The 25,363-nt window shown below is 46.6% G+C and overlaps 1 protein-coding gene and 3 non-coding genes across 5 annotated transcripts in view; 2 read left to right on the top strand and 2 right to left on the bottom strand.

The window, feature by feature from the left end:
- The window catches only part of Tex2 (testis expressed 2), a 120,675-nt gene extending 105,313 nt beyond the window's left edge, over window positions 1-15,362 (top strand). Inside the window, exons 8-11 of one of the 2 annotated variants that reach the window (XM_051158907.1) lie at window positions 4,977-5,096; window positions 6,497-6,706; window positions 11,314-11,434; window positions 13,908-15,362. In XM_051158907.1, the coding sequence (XP_051014864.1) occupies window positions 4,977-5,096; window positions 6,497-6,706; window positions 11,314-11,434; window positions 13,908-14,030 (574 nt within the window). In that variant the 3' untranslated portion in view covers window positions 14,031-15,362. Of the gene's footprint in view, window positions 1-4,970; window positions 5,097-6,496; window positions 6,707-11,313; window positions 11,435-13,907 lie in introns of both variants that reach the window. The other variant, XM_051158906.1, reaches the window with a different exon arrangement.
- Window positions 15,363-16,297: 935 nt separating this feature from the next.
- Window positions 16,298-16,429, bottom strand: LOC127200899 (small nucleolar RNA SNORA76). The gene has a single exon (XR_007832117.1). It is a non-coding gene; the product is annotated as a small nucleolar RNA SNORA76 (small nucleolar RNA).
- Window positions 16,430-16,617: 188 nt separating this feature from the next.
- On the bottom strand, window positions 16,618-16,687 carry LOC127200883 (small nucleolar RNA SNORD104). Its single transcript, XR_007832103.1, has one exon. It is a non-coding gene; the product is annotated as a small nucleolar RNA SNORD104 (small nucleolar RNA).
- Window positions 16,688-24,525: 7,838 nt separating this feature from the next.
- LOC127200937 (U6 spliceosomal RNA) lies at window positions 24,526-24,632 on the top strand. Its single transcript, XR_007832153.1, has one exon. It is a non-coding gene; the product is annotated as a U6 spliceosomal RNA (small nuclear RNA).
- The last annotated feature ends 731 nt before the right edge of the window (window positions 24,633-25,363 follow it).

Raw genomic sequence — 25,363 nt, 5'->3', positions numbered from 1 at the left:
CCTCAGACCCAGCTCCTTACCCTGCTGCCCCTGTAGCTAAGCAGTGCCAGTCTGGCCTTGTGACAGCAGAGTTGTAAAACCATCCAGGCAGTCTGAAAAATGAGTTCTCCTGGGCTAGGGCCATAGCTCAGCAGGAGAGTCGCTACCCAGCACGTGCCAGGCCCTGGCCTTGGTCTCCAGCACTAATTATCTACCAAATGGGAGTGGGGCAGAGCAATTGTTGGTCATAAACATTTGGGTAAGGACCTTTCTGGAAACAGCCATACTCCAGGATAGGGCTTCGAGCTCTCCTGGAAAGGCAAGTCATAGGCCCCAGGTGCGCAGCAGAGCACTTTCCGTGTCTGAGTCCTGTCATTCAGACTCCCTCAGTGATTGCCGTTCATCTGGCTGCCTGAGCGCCGGTTTACATCCACCAACTTCCTGGTCATAGCACGCCATGTTTCTTTAGACTGACTGAAAAGACTCCTGTTCTTTGGAAACATAGTTTTCACAGTAAAATGGACTTCTAAAACCATTTTCTCATAGAGGAATCCTGTATGAAATGTTTCTTCCTGTCACCATGTTAAAGTCTACATTAATATGTAATTGGCTATCACTTACTTTTTTTTTTTTTAAGATTTATTATTTATACAGTAGTTTGCCTGCATGGGTGCCTACAGGCCAGAAGAAGAGGGCACCAGATCTCACTATAGATGGTTGTGCGACACCATGTGGTTGGTGGGAATTGAACTCAGGACCTTCGGAAGAACAGCCAGTGCTCTTAACCTCTGAGCCATCTCTCCAGCCCCTAACACTTACATTTTCTTTTTTCTTTTTCTTTCTTTCTTTTTTTTTGTTTTTTTGTTTTTTGTTTTTTGTTTTTTTGAGACAGGGTTTCTCTGTGTAGCCTTGGCTGTCCTAGACTAGATTTTGTAGACCAGGCTGGCCTCGAACTCACAGTGATCCACCTGCCTCTGCCTCCCGAGTACTGAGATTAAAGGTGTGTGCCACCACACCCAGCACTTTTTAATACGTAGAGAAATACAAACGCAGAGCTTTTCTTTTCAAGGAAAAAGGCCTGAGAAATAGGCCCTTGGAGAGGCTGAGGACTCTAGACCTCTCTTTATTCCAGAGAATGTTTCCACAGGCATTGTTTCCTCTGCATTTCTAAAGCATTGAGAGCCCACACCAATTCCAGAACCTAGCTCCAGAAGCAGTTCCAGAATCTGCTTCCTGTTCCTCAGCGTTCACATGTGTAGCCACCTTGAGACGAAGGAGAGGAGAGCCAGAAGTTATTCCAGATGCCTGTTACTGAGCATGGATTCATCCCTAATACTGAACACCCTAGGGGGCCTATGTAGTGGCCTGCGCTGCCTCTTCCTCCAGGCCTTCCCTTTAGCCTCCTCCACCTGTCCAGGCCTCATGCCACGTATGGGTTTGCTCCCAATGCCCAGCTTTGGCAGGGCCGTGGCTGCATCTCACTGCTTTGCTCAGTGTCCACTCAAGTAACTGTGCTCTTGGGGAACTTCTTTTTTGTTTTGTTTTGTTTTGTTCTGTTTATTTGGTTGGTTGGTTGGTTTTGGTTTTTTGTTTTGTTTTTTAAAACAGGGTTTCTCTCTGTGTAGACCTGGCTGTCTCGAAACTCACTCTGTAGACCAGACTGGCCTGCCTCTGCCTCGAAATATAGGTTGCTTTACTGTGAAGTCCTTTCCCTGGGAAGGCGTGCCCACTGTCTATTTGTGGTCACTTGTCTTTTAAGGTTTTCCTTCCACAGACAGCATGTCTTCTTGTCACATACTGTAGATAAGTCATTTCGGGGCAATAAGGCAGTCAAAATGGATTTCAGGGGCTGGGAGTGTAGCTCAGTGGGAGAGCTCTTGCTTAGCATGTGTGAGACTCTAGGCTCAATCCCCTGGTACTATAGGGGTGCGGGCATAGGTGCTGAGCAGTCTACAGTTTAGGAAAGAACCTAGAAAGCCTTTAAATAATGTCAGGAAGGAATGCATCCTACATAACAGTCTTTAACAGTGGGGTGTTTTTGCAGTGCAGTTGGTGCAGCTTGGGCCAGTGTGTAGCCTCCCCACCCCTAGCACCCTGATGCTCCCGGGAGCCAAGTATACCATGACTCAGCCTTGCCCTGGGTGTGTATGTCCGTGTGCACACGCAGCTAAGTGGGACTGGCTTCTTATAAATAAAAGGGAATTAATGCACTTTTAGGAATGAGGACCCTCCCAGGGCTTTTGAATCGGCTTACTTAATCTTCACTGAAAGCATTTCTTACAGTCACTTTCTACAGCCGCCTCTGCAGTCTGTATCACTCCTTTAGCAATTCCAAAATGATAGCAAGTGAGCCTGCTTTGCAGGTGGTTTGAGGAACTGCTGGAATGGGGCTGGAGAGATGGCTCAGCCATTAAGAGCTCTGACAGCTGGGTGTGGTGGCGCACACCTTTAATCCCAGCACTTGGGAGGCAGAGGCAGGTGGATCTCTGTGAGTTCGGGGCCAGCCTGGTCTACAAAGTGAGTCCAGGACAGCCAAGGCTACACAGAGAAACCCTGTCTCAAAAACAAACAAACAAGAGTGCTGACTGTTCTTTCGAAAGACCAGAGTTCAAATCCCAGCACCCACATAGAGGCTCACAACCATCTGTAACTCCAACTCCAAGGCCATCTGTTGCCCTCGCCCAGCCTCTGTAGGCAGTGCACATTAGTAGTACACGGACATAGGTACAGACCGAGAGAGACAGACTGACGGACTGCTAGAACTGCCCCAAGTGATGGTGATTATTAGAACAAGAACTAAAACATTCGAGCTGGGCTGGTGGTTTGTGCTGGCAATGCCAACACTCAAGAGGCCAAGGCTATGTGCTCTGCGAGACTTAGCCTGAGTTTAAAGCCAACATGGGCCACATAGTGAGTTCTAGGCCAGCCGGGACTACAAAGTGAGATTCCCCCTATCTCCAAAAAATAAAAATAAAAAATGGTCCAAGACAGACCACGATAAAGTCGTTTACTTTCTCTTGTGTCTGACTCACAGCACACTTCTCAAGTAGTTTCAGCAGAGGCAGCGTAACTGGAGTGAGCCTGTTTAGTGGCTCACTGAGAGAGTGGAAGACTCTTCAGGAATTCTAGTGGTGTTTAAAGCCAGTAGTTTCTCACATCCTACCATCTTTTCTGAGGATGTGTAGTCTCTCTCCCTTTTATATCATAAGGTCGAGAGCATAAAATGTATATTTAGTTGTAAAAATTTCATCTTAGCCAAACATCACTCACGCAGCGTCTGACCTTGGCGCCTCATAGCATTATCTGAATACCTCACCCGAAGCCACAGGCTGCAACTTGCCCTCTGCCCAGCTCAGGGCTCAATGCAAGGCTCATCCATTGGCATCTTCCACCAGGGAATGCAGGTGCCAGATGGCACACATCGGTGGGGACAGGAGGGACCCTAGCTCAGCAGACCTCACTGTGATCCCAGATACTGCAGGCAGCCTTTTGTGCTGTGTGTGAATGAGGCCTGCCCTGTGCTGTTGGGCCAGCTTCCATACCTGTCATCTCGAGGCCTGAGAGCTAGGAGCACAGCTGTTTGGATGGATGGAGAAAGCACGCTCTGTGTGCGTGGCCTTCCCATAGGACCTCCAAGACAGCTCTGGGAGCAACAAGGGCATAGAGGCACTCAGGGACTAGCCAGGCTTGTTGTATGATCCCGGGAGCAGGTGCTTCAGCTGAGGAGAGGCCTCTCAGAGGGACATCCCCTCCAACATGGCAGTCCAGTGTGTGGGCACAGCTCTGGCTCCATTTCAGAGCCGGGTGAGCAGGATCCATGTGTCCTGCCCAGGAGGACACCCGTGGGATCTTCTTACAGCCAGCTCCGGTTTCAGCATGAGGCCCAGCCTGGCTGTGTCATATGCGGCTGTGTGCTCTGCCCTTGATCCCCATCAATCAAGGGACAATCGCCCCAGTGGATTTCTAGTGGCTCAAGGTGTCAAAAACCTTAGGGCGGCAGCAGCAACAGCAGCAGCAGCAGCAGCAGCAGCAGCAGCAGCAGCAGCAGGAAGACTGGGCCTCAGGTGCACTGCCTTTCCCTGCCTGAGGCATTCGCCCTGGTCAGCAGTGTAAGGCTGTGGTTAGCAATTACTTCCTTGCTTAGTAGTGTTCAGAGACTGCTCTTGTCCTTTGTTTCATGCCCAGCTACGTCCCTGAGCTATAGAGATGGGCCCAGCCAGTAATCCCATAAGAGGCAGCCACCTTTGGTTGGTCAGGGAGCCTCTGGTGCACCTCAGAAGGGACCCTTGTGATCCAGCTAGCCTCTCCCTCCCCGCTGGAACCCGAAAGAGTTCAGTGAAGGGCAGTGCTCAATAAGGGGGCTGAAGAGCCTGACCTTTAAATTTGTGCTCTTCTAGAAAAGTCCCTGAGATCTTGTGTCAGGTGCCTTCTTGAGTCCCTGGAGACTTGGCACATTGTGACTTTAGGCTTTCATGTGACCCTCTAGGAGTTGGAGCAGATGTGGGGTAATGGATCTAATCTCACCAGGAAGGCATCCAGTCAGAACTGACTTCAGGGGGAATTAAGCCATAGACTGGGGGCTTGCCTGTACACCTCATGCTTGGGAAGGGGTTGTCATGTCACCAGCATTAAGCTGCCATCATAACCCCTGCCAGCTATCCATCCTTTCCACTTACTCCCCCCGCCCCACATGGCTCCTACATTTTATGTGACTCCATCTCACTCCACCACCTGGCTTTCTGGTGCATGCTCAAAGCAAACTGTCTGGGCTCAAGTCCTCAGCAGTCCTGTCAGGAGACTTGGTGCTGCAGTTTCCTAAATAAGCAACCAATCCAAGACCTCTTGGATTCTTTCTTAGTGACATTAACAACACGTGACATAGCTTCCCTCTTGACCCTTTGTGGTTTTGTGTGTGTGTGTGTGTGTGTGTGTGTGTGTGTGTGTGTGTGTGTATGCACATGCACTGCTGGTGACTTTCTCTCTCTGTTCAGTTGCAGGCCCAGGGCATACTGTCTGGCTGACAGTGATGAAGAATCCTCCAGTGCTGGCTCCTCTGAGGAAGATGATGCACCAGAGCCCAGTACTGGAGACAAACAGCTGCTCCCTGGGGCTGAAGGGTGAGTGAATGGGGCTTCTGGAGGCTCTGCACGTCAACAGAGCAGCCAGGAGTCAGCCTGTCTCTTTTCTTCCCCTCTGAGCTGTGTTAAACATCCTTAGAAGGCCTTTGGCTCTGCCTTGCAATGTGTGAAAATACCAGAGACGGAAGGACAAGCTTGTCACTAAAGTGCAACCTGGTCTTCAGAGGGCACAGACTGCACACCACATCCCCCTAGTGGCTGCAGAGAGAAGGGACCAATGCACACCACAACACGGATCTGCTTGCTGCTGCCTTCTGCAAGCTCAGCTGCTTGGGTTATTTCTCTGGTGAATTCTGACACTGAAGATGACCTAGCTGCTCTTCTGGGTCGTAAACTTCATCTGGGGGCTCTCTATGCCTGTTCCTTTGGCAGTATAATGATCAAAATATGTCACATGTCTTTTTTCAAGAGGGGGCGTATTTTGAGACAGGGTTTCGAGTCACGTGCCTTTCTGTAAGGACCTTTATATTATTTAAAAGGAGATAAATAAACATAAGATTACAGCACCAGGTGATTCAGAAACTTGTAAACAGCAGTCTGTTCTCTTTGAAATTGTCCAGACGGTGAGAAGAGAACACAGATGTTTGCACAGTACAGTTGGTACCTCTTAGAACTATTGTTTAGGGCGAGAGATGTAACTTGTTTGTAGCATGCTCATCTGGCACATGCAAGGACTTGGATTCAATTACCCCACCCCCAACACACACACACATACATAGTCCGTACATGTACCATGTATGATGTCTGAAGACCCTTGAAAAGCACCTGGTCCTCAGAGTTGGTACCGTAGTCCTTCAGTTGCTGCTTTGCTGTCTGTCCGTGTAGCATGGCTTTCTGTGTTCAGTCTAGAGTCCCAGAGTGGTACAAAAGAGCCTCCTCCTCAGTGGGATGACTCTGTCCTGATGTCCACTGTCCGGTCAGAACACTCTATCTGATCTGTATACATTCTCAACCAATGGGGATTTGGCCCCCGCGGGGTGGGGGTGGGGACAGGTGCATGTTTGATCATCTCAACAGAGAGAATCTTCTTGCCATTTAATCTCAGAGGCCAAGGAGACTGCTAACCCTCTTATGTACACAGGACACAGAGGCCAAGGGGACTGCTAACCTCTTATGTACACAGGACAGCCCTCCCCAAATAGACTGACCTGTCCACAGTGTGCATTGTGTCCTAGGAGAAAAGCTATCGAAAGCGGTACAGTCACAAGACTTGTGTTAGTGCAAGATATTTAGGGCCAGTGAGATGGCTGGACAGATGAAGACGCTTGCTGCCAAACCTGACAGCCTGAATTTGCCCCCTGGGAACCCGGCCCCACTGATTTGTCCACACGTGCCTCGGTGCGCGCACACTAACACAACTTTGCATTCTTTATCTGAAGGTATGTTGGAGGGCACCGGACAAGTAAGATTATGAGGTTTGTTGATAAAATCACCAAGTCAAAATATTTCCAAAAAGCAACAGAGACGGAGTTCATTAAGAAGAAGATTGAAGAAGTCTCGAATACACCACTGCTGCTAACCGTGGAGGTGCAAGAGTGTCGAGGGACCTTGGCGGTCAACATTCCACCGCCCCCAACTGACCGGATATGGTGTGTACAGGCCCTAAGCGATCCCCTTACCATGAGATCATAAAAGTCCCAGCCTACTTAACCTTGCAACAAGAGCACTTCCACGTGGTTTTTGTTAGACTCACGTGTCAGTTGTTAATCATTGTATTTTCTTCCATGGCCGTCTCTTGTACATATTTAAGGATGGTCTTCATATGTTAGGACAAGTTAAGGTGAATGTGAGGTTTGGAGGAGGGACTGTTTCTGTCCTTGGTCCTCCTTTCTCTAAAGCTGACTTATACACCAGCAATACAAACTGCCCTTTGTAGCTAGCGTTTGTGATAGGAGGCTCTCCAAGGAGGAGGCTCTGAATGGTAGTGTCACCTGGGGATGCTGAAGATACAGACATGGCTTGCACACTCCCCAGGGTTTCAGGATTTGAAGGCGTGGGGGGAGGAGTGCTATAGTGCCCAAGCCACAGTTTAGAATTAACAAATTATTCCCAGGCCCAGCATCTCTGTCTGAATCTCGGTTTAAAAGTGATATTCTAAGTCTTATAAAATAGTCATAAGTGTACGAGATGAGAGAATAAGAGCTCAGAGCTTTCACTGTATTGTAAATGGCATTCATAATGAAAATACAGCTCTGCAGTCCTTCTTAGCACTGCTGTGTGCCACACATTGTGGTGTGCAGCATGACCTGTAGCAGTCTTCGCAAGAGGGACCTTTCCAGTTAGCTAATCATTCAGTAGCAATGCCAGTGTTTCCCAGCAAAGCTCAGAAGCAAATTTTGGTGGTGCACGTCTTTAATCCCAGCACTTGTGAGGCAGAGGCAGGAGGATTGCTGCAAATTCAAGGCCAGCCTGGTCTACAAAGCAAGTCTAGGACAGCTAAGGCTACACAGAGAAACCCTGTCTCGGACGCCCCCCCCCCAAAAGTAACTTTTGTAGGGTTTTTTTTTTCCTTTAGTATCATTTTTAAAGAAAAAGACTTGCTTGCTTTATTTTATGTGTACATGTAAGTACCTGAATTATGTGTTTTGCCAAAGGAAGCCAGAAGACGGTGTTGAGTTCCCAGGAACAGGAGTTACAGACTGATGTGAGCCACCATGTGGGTGCTGGAAACTGAAGACAGGTCTTCTAGAAGAGCAGCCAGTGCTCTTAACTGGAGCCATCTTTCCAGTTCCTATACTGGCTTTTTGTTTTGTTCATTTGTTTTAAGTGGGTGATTAGTAAACAAGTATAAAGAAAAGACAAAATGGGACTAGGGAGGTGGCTCAGAGGTTGAGAGCACTGACTGTTCTTCCAGAGGTCTTGAGTTCAATTCCCAGCAACCACATGGTGGCTCACAACCATCTGTAATGTGATCTGATGCCCTATTCTGGCATGCAGGTGTACATGCAGCTAGAGCACTGTATACATAAAAGAAATAAAATCTTTTTTAAAATATTTATTTTTATATTATATTATATATACAATGTTCTGCCTGCATGTAACACCTGCAGGCCAGAAGAGTGTATTAGGTCTCATTACAGATGGTTGTGATCCACCATGTGGTTGCTGGGAATTGAACTCAGAACCTTTGGAAGAGCAGCCAGTGATCTTAACCTCTGAGCCATCTTTCCAGCCCAAGAAATAAAATCTTAAAAAAAAAAGAAAGAAAGAAAGAAAGAAAAAGAAATGACAAAGCAGTAAGAGGATGGCCAACAAGGAGAGGACCAACTCCTGAGGTTGTCCTCTGACCGCCACATACGTGTGTCACGGATTCACATAGCTTTGTGTACACACACACACACACACACACACACACACACACACATACACACAGAGTTAATTTTTTGTTGATGTTTTCGTTTTTTCAAGACAGGGTCTTCTCTGTGTAGCGTTGGCTGTCCTGGACTCACTTTATAGACCAGGCTGGCCTCAAACTCACAGTGATCCGCCTGCCCCTGCTTCCCAAGGGCTGGGATTAAAGGCGTGCGCCACCATGCCTGGCTGAGAGAGTTAATTTTTTTTTTTAAAGATTTATTTATTTATCATATATACACAGTGTTTTTGCCTGAATGTACATCAGATGAGGGCACCAGATCTCATTATAGATGGTTGTGAGCCACCGTGTGGTTGCTGGGAATTGAACTCAGGACCTTTGGAAGAGAGGAGCCAGTGCTCTTAACCTCTGAGCCATCCCTCCAGCCCTTAATTTTTTTAAATAAGAAAAAAGGCCCACAATCATATACTCCAGAAACAGAGCCTGCTTAAATACCTCACTGTCCAATTTTGCAAACATTAAAAAGGTTGTTCTAAAACAGTGAGTTGAGGGGCTGGAGAGATGGCTCAGTGGTTAAGAGCACTACCTGCTCTTCCAAAGGACCCAGGTTCAATTCCCAGCACCCACATGGCAGCTCACAACTGTCTGTAACTCCAAGATCTGACATCCCTACACCAAAGCACATAAATTCAAAATTAAATAAAGTATTTTAAAACAGTGGGTTGATACACCACTTCTGTTGTTATTGTTCTTTCTTTTCCTTTCTTTTTTTTGTTTTTTGTTTTTGTTTTGTTTTGTTTTGTTTTTTGGTTTGAGACAGGGTTTCTCTGTGTAGCCTTGGCTGTCCTGGACTCACTTTGTAGACCAGGCTGGCCTCGAACTCACAGAGATCCACCTGCCTCTGCCTCCCGAGTGCTGGGATTAAAGGCCTGCGCCACCACGCCCAGCTTGTTTTTTTGTTGTTGTTGTTTTGTTTTGTTTTTTTTTTTTTTTTTGAAGACAGGGCTTCTTTGTGTAGCTCTGGCTGTCCTGGACTCAAAAACCAGAGTGGCCTTGAATTCACAGAGATCCGCCTGCCTCTGCCTCCCAAGTGCTGGGATTAAATACGTGCGCCGCCACGCCCAGTGATAACACTACTTCTTAACTGCTGAGTCTTAGAGCAGAGAATTCACTGGTAGGAAACTTGTTTAGTATGTTCAAGGTCAACAACATAAAATATAATAGAAACATTTATAGCAGCGTGACATTTTTACTGTGTTTCTACAACATTGTCAATGACAGATTAAAGTTTTAGGTAGTGTGATAACACTCAGTTTCTTGCCTAGGCCTAGGTCAGCCTGCTCCAATTGTTGTCTGGGAGGATTACTGCCTCTTGTGTGCTAACCTAGGCCTAGCCCTGGAAGCTCCTGGCCTCCGTACAATCTAACCTAGGCCTAGAATGTCTTCAGCCTCTGAGACCTTCTGCTTACAGAGCTCACCCTTACTTGTTCTTTCTGAGCTCTGGCTGGTTCAGCTCAGCTGTTCTGGCTCGAACTCTTCTCCCAGCTGACTTACTTATCTGGCTTCTCTCTTGGCCCAGAATTGCTCTGCTTGGCCTCAAACTAACTCAGCCATCTGCTCTAATCTTCTGGCTTCTACTCGTTTTCAGGCTCGTTCTGTCTTCATCTGAGTTTTCTCTCTGCAACCGTCTCTCTATGACTGTCGTGGTAACACTGCCTCATAAGTAGCTTGCATTTCCTCTCTCTTCTCGTGAGAGCTGGGCGTATCCTATTCTGTCAAATCTTCTCTAATTTGTCACCTTTTCTGCCACTCCATTAGACATCACTTTCAAACATGGGTGCTTCCTTCTACAAACTAACTTTACCTTCGTTTGGGATTAAAGGCATACACCACCATGCCTGGACCTAAGCTTTTCTTTACCTGATACTTACTCTATACCAAGCTAGCCTTGAACTCAGATCTGATTGCCTCTGTCTGCTGGACTAAAGGCATTTGTATTCCAGCCATATCACACAGACCTAAAAGGTCTTAGCCTGTGAATTCTTCCCAGAACAGCCATGTTCTGAATTAATATTCCTCTACAAGAGCTGGCTTACAGTTTCAGAGGGTCACTGTGAGTTCGAGGCTAGCCTAGTCTACAAAGCGAGTCCAGGATAGCCAAGATAACACAGAGAAACCCTGTCTGGAAGAGCATATTTAATCCCAGCACTTAGAAGGCAGAGGCAAGCAGATTGCTGTGAGTTTGAGGCCAGCCTGGCCTACAGAGTGAGTGCAGGACAGCCAGGGCTAGACTCTTTTAAAAAAATCTTAAAAAAACAAAACAAAACAAAAAAACCTTTAATCCCAGCACTCGGGAGGCAGAGGCAGGCAGATCGCTGTGAGTTCGAGGCCAGCCTGGTCTACAAAGTGAGTCCAGGATGGCCAAGGCTACACAGAGAAACCCTGTCTCGAAAAACCAAAAAAAAAAAAAAAAGATATTATGTGAACACTAAAATCAACATCTTAATACATGCACTTGTTTTGTCTTCATTATTAAGATTGGTGTTTTATTTCTCTTGTGCTTGTAATTGAATTTATAATGAGCACATCTTACTGCTATTAGAAATACAAAGAAAAAAGGTCATTGCCGTTTTGGGGAAGTCAAAACCCAAAAAGCAATGCCGAGTTCCCAGCCTTCTCCTGGACATCTCCAGGCTCTCCTCTGCTGTCCGTGCTGATGTGAATCCATCAGAGCGCAGGCGCACTGTGCCGAGCCAGGAGTGTTGCGGTTCAGACCTGGAGATGTGTTAGTGATAAGGCCCATGCCAGAAAAGTCTGTGTTGCCAGTGCTTACCCACTTATGTTGTCCTCTTCTTAGATGTGGTTTCTGTCTTCTTCACAAAGGTACGGTTTCCGGAAGCCACCGTATGTGGAACTGAAAGCTCGGCCAAAACTTGGAGAGAGAGAGGTGACTTTAGTTCACGTGACAGAGTGGATAGAGAAGAGACTGGAGCAGGAGCTTCAGGTAAAGCTACCCTCATCTCGTGTTTGCCACCGAGCCTAAGAGCACTGTGTGGACGGTGGGCGGGTCTGGCGTTATCTGGGTCCAGATCATCTTTGAGAGTTGGGTGGAAGCCGAGACCTTCATTGGAGGGGGAAACACCTATGTTCACACTCGGGCTCAAGAGTTTTAGTTATGGTTTCAAAGGCCCTGAAACTTTTCCATGAAATAGACAGCAGATGCGTTCAGAGGCAGATGGTAGTGCCCTGTATCAGTAAGCCTGCGGAGGGAGACTCGCCAGGCGTTGGCTTCGGCCCCTTGAAGTCAGGAACTGGCCAGCCAGCGGCTCCCAAATGGTGGGCAGGAAAGATGTTCCCTGGCTCTCTGTTGTGTTTGCTTACTTAGTTTGCTCAGTTACTGGTCAAGGAAACTCTCAGCCAGCAGAGGTCCAAGGTCACTCATGGCTCCCCTGAGTAACGCCTAAGGCAGCGCTCACTTTCCGAGTCTTCTTACTGTGTCCTGCACCTAGCCTGGCCTGGGGTCAGCTGTCTCTATCAGATTTTACTCAGGCTTGTGCTGTGTTTTGCTTTGTTGTGGTGCTGGGGATCAAACCCGGGACCCCTGAGCCGCCCCACCCCACCCCAGCCTCGTGATGGAATATTTGAAGCATGGCTATCTTGTTTTTGTGGAAGTGTGGCGGTGAATGCCTTTAATCCTAGCACTTGAGACAAAGGCAGGCAGATCTCTTGAGTGTGAGGCCAGATAGGTCTACATATTGAGTTCCAGGACAGCCTGGAGAGACCCTGTCTCAAAACTTTAAGAAAAACAAAGTTTATGTGTTAGCAAATGGTTTGTTTACTTAGTCATGAATTTTCCCCTTTAAAGAATATTCTTTTGCATTGGTATATTTTAAATTTGGTGTGTGTGTGTGTGTATATGTGTGTACGTACGCACGCACACACGCCTCCATAGCAGTCAACCTCAACCTCAGTGTCATTCTTCAGGCACTGTCCTCCTTATATTTTGAAACACGGTCTTTTATTGGCCCGGACTTGGACAGGAAGTCTAGACGCGCTGTCTGGAGCCCCAGGGATCTGATGCCTCTGTTCTTCCAGCTCAGGGATTGCCCAACTTCTTCTACTTGAGATCAAACTCGGGGCCCACTGCATGAGGTGTCTCCCCAGGGCCCACTTTGTTTTGGAGAAGGTGTCAAAGAACATGAGGTGTCCCATGGCCCACTTTGTTTTGGGGGCGCTGTCAGAGGACAACCTCCAGTCAGTTCTCTTTCCACGGTGTGGGTGCCTATGGTTAAACTCACATCACCAGATTTGGCAGCTAGCACCTGCACATGCTTAACCTATCTGCCGGCCCTTACATTTTTGTCTTTTTTAAAACTATTACTGTTTAAAAGCTAGAGATTAAATACAACTAATAACCAGTTTATGATAAAAGCCTACTGTTCTCACCAGATGGAAAAATACTTTAAACCCAGTTAGGGGGAAAAACTCATGCCTTCAGGCTTTTCATTTTTCTTACAACCCTGGGTCTTATTCTCATTTGGGTAGGTAACCCTTTTTTTGCAGGGGGGGCAGGGGGGAGTAGGGGGTCTTGGGCTACAGGGAAAAAAGGAAGGAGAGAGGACAGAGATTGGTGCCAGGGCCTGGAGACAGGTTGGAAAGCTGAAGACTAACCCCTGCAGGCCTTCTTGTCTGAGTATTGCTGAAGATCAAAGCATTGTCAGAACACACACATACACACACACACACACACACACACACACACACACACACACACAGTATGCAGAGAACCATCACTGTGCACCACTGATTATCCTTTGGGTACTCACCGATTTAAGATGTTTTTTCCCCCTGTGTAGCTGTACATAATTTTGATGTGGAAAACTCATTTGCGCTAAATGTAAGAGAATAAATTCACTTGGAATATGTTCTGGACATGAGTACTGCAGCTGCTAAATTCCTGCAATAAGGTTGTAGAATGCTTCTTACACAGTTAGTACATATATGCATTTTATTTGACACTCAGGACTCTTGCCTCAAAGCTGACACACCAGGTTCTCCCTGTATTCCTGCTCTGGTGTGGTTCCTTGGCTCTTTTTGTTGTTGTTTGGCTTTCCCAGACAGGGTTTCTCTATGTAACAGCCCAGGCTGTCCTAGAATTCACCCTGAAGACCAGGCTGGCCTCGAACTCAGAGCTACCAGCCTCTGCTCCCTCGTGCTGGGATTAAAGGTGTGAGGAGCTGGCCAAAGTGCGCACTGCTCAAGCCTGAGGGCCTGAGTTCAGAACTCCAGAAGCCACATAAAATGAGCTCTAAGTTCAGTCTTTCGTCTCAAAAAATAAGGTGGGAAGCAATTAAAGAAGACACACACATACAGAGACAACAGTATAGAACTTGTCTGGAATGTATAGAAACATATTTCATATATGAAAGGAGGGCGATTGCCTGATGCATGGCTGTCCTTTTACTATCTCCCTACAGAAAGTTTTTGTCATGCCAAACATGGATGATGTTTATATCCCTATAATGCACTCCGCCATGGACCCTCGCTCCACTTCCTGCCTCCTGAAAGAGCCACCTGTGGAGGCCTCTGACCAGCCATGATGGGTGAAGATGGGACATTCCCAGTATTACCTAGCTCCAGGTGTGGGATTTGTGGCGGCCGTCTGTGCTGTGGGGCTGGCCTTTACTGGTGCCACAGCCACTATCTCTTAAAGGACTGCTTCTGCCCTGTCTGCCGGTGCCCATTCCACTGTGAGGTGTCATTCCCTGCATCCAGTGACTAGTATCTGGTTTGTCTGTGCAAAGCTTTGACTGGCAAAGGAGACTTGATGAACCATGATGGCAGAGCCAGAAGTTACAGCTGGCTCACACCATGGCTTTTTTTTTTTTTAAGTCTACCAGGTTCTGTGACAGCAAATGAGCACATTTGGAGCAAGGCTGTACAACTGGAAGGCTTCTCCTGGCCTCTCGACTCCTCCAAAGCTTTTCCTCAGGCAGCTGGTGCACAATGGAACCTTTTTCCACTCTACATTTTGTAGGCATGATTACAGCCCTCCACACTTGGAGAATGGCACTGTGGTAACCTGTGTGGAGCATAGTTCTGTGAGCCATTCCATTGGTGGTAAAATAAGCATAGCAACTTTTTCATATTAAGTTGTGCATTTGGGAAGCAAGCAGCCATAGAACATACACACCCACAAACACATGTTCACCTGGGGTGGGGCGGTGGCTTTCATGTGAACGTCTGGCAAAGCCATGAGATCAAACCATCCCAAATGAGGTACAATCGCCTTGCTTCTAACCAATCCTAATCGTTTTCCAGAGACTTGAGCGTATGTGACAATATCAAACACTGCACAGTGACTGGTTGTTCCTCCCTGGTACTGATGGGACGGGGCCAGAAAGTCGGAGCCAAGGTGTTCTCTGGTTTTTCTGTGTGCTCTAAGAAGCCTCGCATAGCATGGGGAGGAAGGTGGCTTGTTTATCTAACTGGGAGGCCTGTGGCCACACCCTTCTCTGATAGCCAAACAGACTACTCTTTACTTTCTACTCAGCGTCAAGCACTACATCTCCACATGCACTTGTGACCTTTCTTTAACGTTGCCAACTTAAGTTTGTGCATTTGTGTCAGAATGTTTAGTTTACAAATGTGGGGGCTCTAATTTTATAATTTGCTTTGAGAAGACCTAATACAATGTTTTTTGTTTCAGGCTGAATCCAATGTCAAAATTACTTTGTGTAACTTCTGATAATTTACTATCTGTGGACAAAGCTAAGTTCTTTTTTTTTTTTTAAGTAGCACCTTGCCTGAAGATGACTTTAAAGAAATTAATATATTGAAAAATTATATTTGAGCCTTTATTTTAATCATCCCATTAAAACATGACAAATTATTTGACCATTCCAGCCAGCGTACTGCTCTAATTTTTCATGTGTAGGCCCATTCTCCTGTCAGCCCGGGCCTTTCTTCTGTGCACTAATGGAGACACACAAGGGGGTCAAGATCCCACCACTGCACCTTGTTCAACTTAAACTATGTGGGGACTTACAATCGCCTGCACTGTTTCACAAAATAAAGTATCTCACGTCAAACACCAGACAAGCAGGTTACTTTTTAAGAGACTCCCACAGTGTTGAACGCACAGTACCCAGACCACTCTTCCTAGCGTCTAGTGGTGTCGAGGTGGGAATGCTAGAAGAAATCCATTATCGCCCCACTTGGTGTCAGGATTACTTGGCTCAAATGAGACTCATCTCATTTTCCAGAAAAACTGGTCTTTGGGACCTGCTCCCCTAAAGCCTCCTTTCTGGTCACCATTTTCAGTCGTTGCCTGAGTGCCTATTTAGTAAATTACGCTAAATGCTGCATCTTCCTGACTACTCCGTAATTGCATGTAAGCGGACAATTTGTTTGCCTAAAGCTTCAGGACTTTGCCAGGATACCCACCTAAGCAGCTTCGCACCAATGCACTTTCCTTACTAATATGGTGCACGCCTTTAATCCCAGCACTTGGGAGGCAGGCGGATCTGAGTTCAAGGCCAGCCTAGTCTACAAAGTGCAGAACAGCCAAAGCTAGAGTAGCCCTCTCAAAAAACTATTAGATTTTAAATTCTCTTTAAGCCAATTTTACTGAGTGTCCTTAACTATTCATACACCATCTGCTCTGGCATAATCGATAGCTAAGCACTCTGATCCCTAGTGACCTACGACTCCCTTAGGAGCCATTATCCACCTTTAGGACCTCAGCCACCTCAACGTCAGTGTGCTACGGACACAGCTCTATCATCACCCACACTAGGAACGGTTAGGACGTATCTGAACGATGGACACTCAGGCCGTGGCTGCTACCAAGCCCAGCGCTCTGCAAACCTGTGGCTAGCGGTTAAAAGGGCCGCTCGCGAAGAGCAGGCGGCCCCAGTTATGTGCCAGCAGTTGCTGTGGCGCCGCAGCTTAACCCCCGGCACCACAAGAAGGTGCGCCGGGGGCTCAAAGGCAGCGCGACGGGGACAGTGACACACGGACACCGGCACTATTGTTAGAACAACTTTATTCAGAGACTTGGGGGGAACGGTTGGATGAGCCCACGTCGTCTGCTCTCCTTCGCCGGGCAGATCTGAAAGAGAAGCGACGGGTGAGGGGATGGGAGTTGGCTGGGCCCACCGCCTCCCGGCGCCGCCGCCGCAGTCGGCTCAGACTTCGGTTCGCATCACCGGGATCAGCAGTCTAACGCGTACTTTGTATGAAGTGCCATCACTGCCGGCCGCCCGCCCGCCCACAAACGATGCAGCAGCTCGACCCACGCAAAACACACATTACCTTAGAGATCTCCCCATCGGCAAGAGGAAGAGAGGGGCGCGTGGTCTGAATTTAAAGAAAGTTTCCGGAAATTGTTGGGCGGGCTTTTGTGATGTTGACCAATAGGCATCCAGTTCGCTTTTTACGTATCCAAGAGTGATTGGCTCATTGGTCAGGCTTCCTGAGTCCTCCAGCGTGTAGACAGGTCCTCCAACCATAGAGCTGAGAAGAAACAAGCTTTTTTGTTTGTTTTGTCCTTTTTTATTTTGTCCCGAGAGAGGGTTTCTCTGTGTTATCCTTGGGTGTCCTGAACTCACTTTGTAGACCAGGCTGGCCTCGAACTCACAGCGACCCATCTGCCTCTGTCTCCCGAGTGCTGGGATTAAAGGCGTGTGCCATCTCGGCCGGCCCGAAACAAGCTTTTTGCCAGTTGGGTGCTTCTCGTTTTTTCCGTTTTATTTTTTTATTTTTATTTATTTATTTGGAGGGGGGTTATGAGGCCAAGACGGATTCCGATCAAGGCCTATTTATTTATTTATTTATTTATTTATTTATTTATTTAAAAAACAACTCAGTTGGGTGGCTGTAATTATCGCTTCCCTTAACAAGTAAGAACGAGATGCGTGTGAAGTATTCTGTCCCAGCAGCCAGGCTGAAGGTGGGAAAATTAGCCGAAGTGCCCCTGGTTTCAAAGGACCAGGGCGGTAGAAGGAGTTTTGTGAACAAATCCTAAATTTGTGGTGAATTGGTCATTTAGCCTTTCTGGTCCTCAGTTCAGAATTATCCTCCCACAGCCAGGCGCAATGACTCACTCACTCATTCGTAATAATAGCACTTGAGAGGTTTAAACGCCCAGTTTAAAGTCTTTTTTTTTTTTTTTTAAATAGTGTGTGCTTAGTTGGAAGGGTGTGTATTGTCGTTGATACCAAAGCTAGTGAGGGTGCAGTGCTTTGCTCTGATCACTTACGCTTGGGAATACAGAATGGGCCGATCATTTTGGAAAAGGAGTTGGACAATTTCTTGTAAACATTCACTTGCCTAGTAATCCCTGGGAATCTACCCAAGAGAAATTAAAACTTGTGCGCACATAAAATCTAATACATAATTGTAATAATATTACTCAAAAGCCTAAGTGGGAACACGCAAAGGCTCTTTAAGATTTATTTATGATTGTGTACTCTGCCTGCATATACACTCACAGGCCAGAAGAGGGCATCAGAGCTCATCATAGATGCTTATGAGCCACCATGTGGTTGCTGGGAATTGAACTCAGAACCTCTGGAAGAGCAGTCAGTGCTCTTAACCTCTGAGCCATCTCTCCAGCCCCCACAAGTTTCTTTAGTGGGTAAATATAAACAAATTATGTTATCTAAACAATCAAATGCTTCTTGACAAAACACAATAGTCTTTTTGTTTGGTTGGTTTTTGGGTTTCGGAGACAGGGTCTCTCTGCCCGAGTGCTGGGATTAAAGGCGTGCGCCACTATGCCCGGCTTAACAGGATAGTCTTTTGATAGAGGTGATGCTTGGAACTATTTAGAGGACTTTGCCGGCTTCACCTGCCTTCAGAAAATGTCTTGCTAAAATAGCCCGATCTGGTCTTGAATTCATCATCTTGTCTCAGCCTCCCAATTACTGGGAATCAGTGTGCTCCACCCCACCCAAGGAAATGAATCGTTTTTGGTTTTATTGATATTCTCTGTTTTTCTTTTGTCTTTGTTTTTGCACTCCTTATCTCAAGAGTTAAAATTATAGGTAAGTACCAGTGCTCCTGGCTCTGGATTTTTCAAGCAGAATTTCTTATGTGTAGCCTTGGCTGTCCTGGAGCTTACTGTGTGTAGACCAAATTGGCTTTGAACTCAAAAGATCCACCTGCCTTTGCCTCCCAAATGTTGGGATTTAAAGTGTGTACTACTGCACCTGCCTAGTTTCTTAAAATAGATTCTTAGATTATTAATGGAGATCTTTTCTTTTTTTGGGGGGGGGGGTTGGGGGGAGGTTGGGTTTTGGTTTTTCGAGACAGGGTTTCTCTGGATGTGTCTACCTTTTAAAAATTGATGTATTTTATTTTATGTATGTGGTTGTTTTGCCGACATGTATGTCTGTGCATACATGTGTGTGCGGTGCCCACAGAGACCAGAGGAAAGTACTGGATCCCCTTGGACTGGAGCTATAGACAGTTGTGAGTTGCCATGTGGATGCTAAGAATTGAACCCAGGTCCTCTGGAAAAACAGCCCATGCTCTTAACCATTGAGTTACCTCTCCAGCCCTACCTCTCTAGGTCTGCCTCTTAACTGACATATGTAGACAGACCATTTACTTCTTTTTAATAAGCCAGGTGTTGGTGGTGCATTCCTTTAACCCTAGCACTCAGGAGGCAGAGGCAGCCTGGTCTACAGAGCGAATTCCAGGACAGCCACTGCTACATGGAGAAGCCTGTCTCAAAAAACAAATAAACACATCTCTTTAATAGTTTACTGAAAAATAACTTACATACCACGTACAACCTACCCATGTAGAATAATGCAATGGCTTGGCTTTGCTATATTAAGAAAGTTAGGGGCCTGGAGAGATGGCTCAGAGGTTAAGAGCACTGACTGCTCCTCCAGAAGTCCTGAGTTCAATTCCCAGCAACCACATGGTGGCTCACAACCATCTATAGTGTGATCTAATGCCCTCTTCTGGCCTGTAGGTGTACATAAAAATAAATAAATCTTTTTTAAAAAGAAGAAGAAGAAGAAAAAGAAGGCAGGCATGGTGGCGCACGCCTTTAATCTCAGCGCTTGGGAGGCAGAGGCAGGCGGATCTCTGTGCGTTCCAGGCCAACCTGGTCTACAAAGCAAGTCCAGGACAGCCAAGGCTACACAGAGAAACCCTGTCTCGAAAAGCCAAAAAAAGAAAAGAAAAGAATGTTGGGTATCATTACCACTATTAACCTTAGAGTCCTGTATGTGGATGGATGATAATAATGTGACTTTATGACCTTTACTTAACATTTTCAAGATTAAGATCTTGTACAAGCCAGGCGTGGTGGCGCATGCCTTTAATCCCAGCACTCGGGAGGCAGAGGCAGGCGGATCTCTGTGAGTTCGAGGCCAGCCTGGTCTACAAAGTGAGTCCAGGACAGCCAGGCTAACACAGAGAAACCCTGTCTCGGAAATAAATAAATAAATAAATATCTTGTACTAGTCTTCATCCATTTTGATTGCCACATAGTATTCCATTAAGTGGCTATACCACTTTTTTGATTTGTCTTTATGTGTGTGTGTGATGGGGTGGTGGAGGGAAGGAGAGAGAACATATGCATACAAGCTCATGCCATGGAGCAGAGATGAGAAAACAACTGCAGATGTCATTCCTCATCTTCTGTCTTGTGTGAGACAAGGCACCCTCACCTCCCCGCCTCACTTTTTTGTCTTGTGACAGAGTTTCTCTGTGTAATTCTGGCTGCCCTGGAACTTCGCTCTGTAGACCAAGCTGGCCTCGAACTCAGACAACTGCCTGCCTCTGCCTCTTTAATCCCGAGAGCTGGGATTAAAGGTGTGTGCGCTGCCAGGGCTGGAGAGATGGGTTAGCGGTTAAGAGCAGTGTGTCTTTCCAGAGGTCCTGAGTTCAATTCCCAGTAACCATGTGGTGGCTCACAACCATCTATACCGGGATCCGATGCCCTCTTCTGACACACAGGTGTGCATGCAGATAGAGCAATCATATACTTAATACATACATACATACATAAATCTTTCAAAACAAAGCAAAAGATGTGTGCTGCCGTGACCCAGCAAGCCATGGCCTCTTGTTTGCTGCTTGCTATGGTGGGCTAACTAGCTCCTGAGGTCTGAGGATTGTGTTGCTTCAGCCTCCCATCTTGACGTAGCAGTACTGGATTACAGGTGTAAAACAACTTTACATGTAAGACAGTTTTACATAGATCTGAGGATCTAGGGATCTAAACTCAGGTCTTCAAATGTGTACAGCAAGCGCTTTACCCCATGAGTCATCTCCTCAGCCCTATGCCAGCTTTTGGCCAGCCGTGGGTGGCGAACATTTGGACTGCTTCCGCTCTGGAGAAATGAATGAATGACACAAAGCCCTGGGTTCTATCCCCAACGTTGCGTAAACCTGCTGAGGTAGTGCAAAATCAGCTAAGGGTTAATTTTATTTAAAGGTTTATTCTTTTTCTCTCTGATGTGTCTGGCAGGGGGGTGCCACATATTGTGGGTGCCCGCAGTCTAACAGGAAGGAAAAGAGCAGCAGTCGAGAGGAGAGCCAGGAAATGACCGTGTCCAAGGAGGATGTGTTCAGGAGTGTTTGAACAGCACGGGATAAGACAGCGGCCCAAGGAAAACAGGATGAAACCAGACCTCCTCGGGGATTTTACTAGCTAGAGGAAGGGTGCTTATGAGCCGTCCAAGAGAAGTTTCCAAAGAGTTCTATGCAATTAGGCCACATAGGGGATTAGAAGGACTGGGCAGTGAGGAAATGGAGGTGTTTTGTGAGGACGGTCACATCCATACTGGCCCTGAATTGGACCTGCAATCACTCATACATTATAATGCTCTGCCATGGCAGCATAGCCTTGGCACAGTGGGTGAGGAACCCAACAGCTCAGAAGCAAGAGAGCAAATGACCAGTTAGGATTAGCCTGAGCTACCCCGCTAGGGGAACTGGGGTCGGCTGACATCCTCAGCCAGCTGGCTGCTACCTTTTCACGCTCTTTTGCCCAACTCCAAGAGGAGACGGGCACGCCTTGCCTATAGCACAGTCAAGGCTCCTAGTCAGCACGTGTTCCTGCAAACTTCTAGCTGTAGTGTGCTTTGCCTTCAGTAGCAGTGGGTTCCATATCTGAATTCCACCAACCACAGATCAGAATTATTTGGGTTTTTTAAAAAAGATGCTATGTTGAACGCATACAGTCTGGTTTCTGTTTTTGTGGGGGTTTTTTTTTCTCATGGTTCTTCCCAAACAATGCCCCATACTGTGCCTAGGTATCACAGATTATCCAGGGATAACTTAGGTCTGAAAGTATTCAGTGGGCTATATGCAGACACATGCAAATGTGGTGCCATTTTATGAATAGGTAAGAGATTTGAATTGGATTTGAATGTCTGCAGATGCAGGGCCTTCTGAAGCCAGTCCTCTCAAATATAGAGGGAATCTGGTTGATATTCCAGGAATTGCCAGCTTGGGTCACTGTCTTTTAGCTACAATTAGAGCACATGTCACAAGACATTGGCATAATACTATAGGCACAGGGCAAGTGTAACAACCAAGGGCCGAGAGATGGCTCAGCAGGCAAAGGTGCTTATAGCCAAGTCTGATGGTCCCCAAAACCTACAAGGTGGAAGGAGGGAACTGACTCCTGCCTGTTGTCCTCTGACCTCCACAAGAGGCATGCGCACACACACCCATAAATAAATACGACTTAGGGCTGGAGAGATGGCTCAGAGGCTAAGAGCACTGGTTGCTCTTCCAGAGGTCATGAGTTCAATTCCCGGAAACCACATGATGGCTCACAGCCATCTATAATGAGATATGGCAACCTCTGACATCATCCTCTGCCACCACCAGGTGTGTGCGCAGGCGGAGAGGATAAAAGAAGGCTGCCATGGGTTAGGTGGAGGAGAAGCACATGGCCGGCGTGGATGGAGAATCCGGCCCAGATGAAGAACATTAGCAAGTATTTGGGATGATGGATGGGAGGTAGCTTGATAGAAGTTATTAGGAGCAGATGGCATGGGATTGAGGCAGGGATCCCATGCCTGCCCCACTATGGGAGGTAATTTAGAGGATTCATATCTGCCCTGCCCCAAGTTAACTAAGGCTATTTTAAAATATAACAAGTGTCTGTGCCTTGATTGATTGCTAGCCGGGCCTATAGATAATACATGTAATTTAAAAATAATGTTCCTCCAAATAAATCTCTCCATAACAAATTGCTGAATGGCATCTCATTCTTTTTTGGGGGGGAGGTTGGTTTTTTTTTGTTTGTTTTTTGTTTTTTTGAGACAGGGCTTCTCTATGTAACAGCCCTGCTTGTCTGTCCTGAACTCACTTTGTAGGCCAGGCTGGCTTCGAACTCACAAAGATCCACCTGCCTCTGCTTCCTGAGTGCTGAGTTAAAGGTGTGCACCACCACACCTGGCCCTGTTTTGTTTTGTTTGTTTGTTTGTTTGTTTGTTTGTTTGAAGGCAGGTCTCACGGTATAGCCTGTTGCGGAACTCACTATGCACTGTGTAGACCACACTGGCCTCAAATTCACAGAGAACCACCTGCCTTTGCTCCCTGAGCGCTGAGATAACAGGCCACTGAAACGACAAGATTACGAGCGTGAGCCACCATGCCCAAGTTTAATATACTCTCTATAAAATGTGTCTAATTAATATCTAACTGATAGAACTATTGCACAAGATGGCCCTGAAGGCAGGTGTCTGCACGTTTCCTAACTACAAACAGTAAGTAGTAGCAGCCTTGGTCAGACATAAGCACTTTTGTGCCTGCTCAGTGGTAGAGCATTTGCCCAGTGTCCCTGAGGATTAGGGACTGATCCCCAACACAGAAGGAAGAGGGGGTGGGAAGGGAAAGCAGGAAAGAATGCGCAGGAGCAAAGGGCAGCTTTTCCATCTAAGAAAAGTACATACAGAAGTGACAGTGCTGGATTCTGGATGTCATCCTGTGGTAAGGAGAAGTGCTCAGAACAAGAGTCACAGACTTCTTTAGCCCTATCATCTTACAAAAAGAGCCAGCAGACCAAACTACACCCAGCAGCGGCAGCTTTTAGGTTTTCCCTAAACCTTACATAAGGAAGGGGTTACATCTTTCTCTTCTGTCGTTTTAGTTAACCCATAATTACCTCACAAGTATTGTAAATTCAAGTCTGTCCAGACAATGGCTGGGAGGTCACTTTTAAAATTTATTTGGGGCTGGAGAGATGGCTCGGTGGTTAAGAGCACTGGCTGTTCTTCCAGAGGTCCTGAGTTCAATTCCCAGCAACCACACGGTGACTCACAGCCATCTACACTAAGATCTGATGCCCTCTCTGGCCTGCAGGTGTACATACAGACAGAGCGTTCATATATGTAAAGTACATAAATAAGTAAGTTTGTTTGTTTGTTTGTTTTTTCGAGACAGGGGTTCTCTGTACCAGGCTGGCTTCAAACTCACACCTCAAACTCAGAAAGATCTGCCTGCCTTTGCGCCCCCTCCCCCCATTGCTGGGATTAAAGGTATGTGCCACCATGTACAGCAAATAATTAAGTTTTTAAAGAAAAAAAAAAAAAGATTTGGCTGGGCATGGTGGTGCATGCCTTTAATCCCAGCACTCAGGAGGCAGAGGCAGGCAGATCTCTGTGAGTTCGAGGCCAGCCTGGTCTACAAAGTGTGTCCGGGACAGTCAGGGTTCTGTTATACAGAGAAACCCTGTTGCAACAAACATACAAACAACAACAAAGATTTGGTTTATTCTGATGAAAAAAACTGTGCACTTTCAAAAATGACCCATCTTTACAAGCTATTTCTAAAAGATACCCTTTTTTTCAAAAGGGCTGACAAGATGGTTCAGCCGGTAAAAGTGGTTGCAGCCATGCCTGCTGACTTGAGCTGGATTCCTAAGACCCACATAGTGGATGGAGAGCACCAATTCATGGAAATGGTCTTCTGACCTCCACACACAAGTGTCCCCCAAAATAAATAGATATAACTTTGAAAACTTTAAGTAGCTATCATCTTGCTTATCAGCTAGTCAACTTGGCAATCATAAAATGAAAGTTTTAAGCTGTCAGTGAGATTAAAAAACCCCAAGCTGTGCTCGCTTTGGCAGCACATATACTAAAATTGGAACGACGCAGAGAAGATTAGCGTGGCCCCTGCGCAAGGATGACACTCAAATTCGTGAAGCGTCCCATATTTTTTCCTGAAGTATTTGATTAAAAAAAGAAAGAAAGAAAGGGGCTGGAGAGATGGTTCAGTGGTTAAGAGCTCCACCTGCTCTCCCAGAGGTCCTGAGTTCAGTTCCCAGCAACCACATGGTGGCTCACAACCATCTGTGATGTGATTTGATGCCCTCTTCTGCAGATAAAGCACTCATATACAATAAATAAATCCTTACAAGAAAGAAAGAAAAAACTGCAAGTTGCTGAGTAGTGGTGGCCCACACCCTTGAGTTCAAGGCCAGCCCGGTTTACAGAGCAAATTCTAGGCCAGCCAGGGCTACAGAGAAACCCTGCCTCCAAAATCTAAAAAACAGCCAACCAATCAAAAAACAAAAAACCCCCAACAAAAAAACCCTCCAAGTCTAAGTCATAACATCTTCCACTAGAGGGCGGCATTTCCTAAAGCAAACACTAAGGATTCACTGCCAGTTTTTTTGTTTTTTTTGAGACAGGGTTTCTCTGTGTATCCTTGGCTGTCCTGCACTCATTTTGTAGACCAGGCCGGACTCACAGCGATCACCTGCCTCTGCTTCCTGAGTGCTGGGATTAAAGGTGTGCGCCACCATGCCCTGTCTGCCAATGGGTTTTAACACAGGCTATCTGCAGTGAACTGGCCTGATCTCTGCTGACTCCAGGCATCTGTGGAAAGTATAAAAACACATATTTCTAGACTCTGCCCTACATATGTTGAATCAGTGAGGAAGGAAACA

This window comes from Acomys russatus, chromosome 16, assembly GCF_903995435.1.
Source record: "Acomys russatus chromosome 16, mAcoRus1.1, whole genome shotgun sequence".
Lineage (NCBI taxonomy): Eukaryota > Metazoa > Chordata > Mammalia > Rodentia > Muridae > Acomys > Acomys russatus.
The sequence above is the reverse complement of the archived record's forward strand: the minus strand, read 5'-3'. Positions and strand labels throughout refer to the sequence as shown.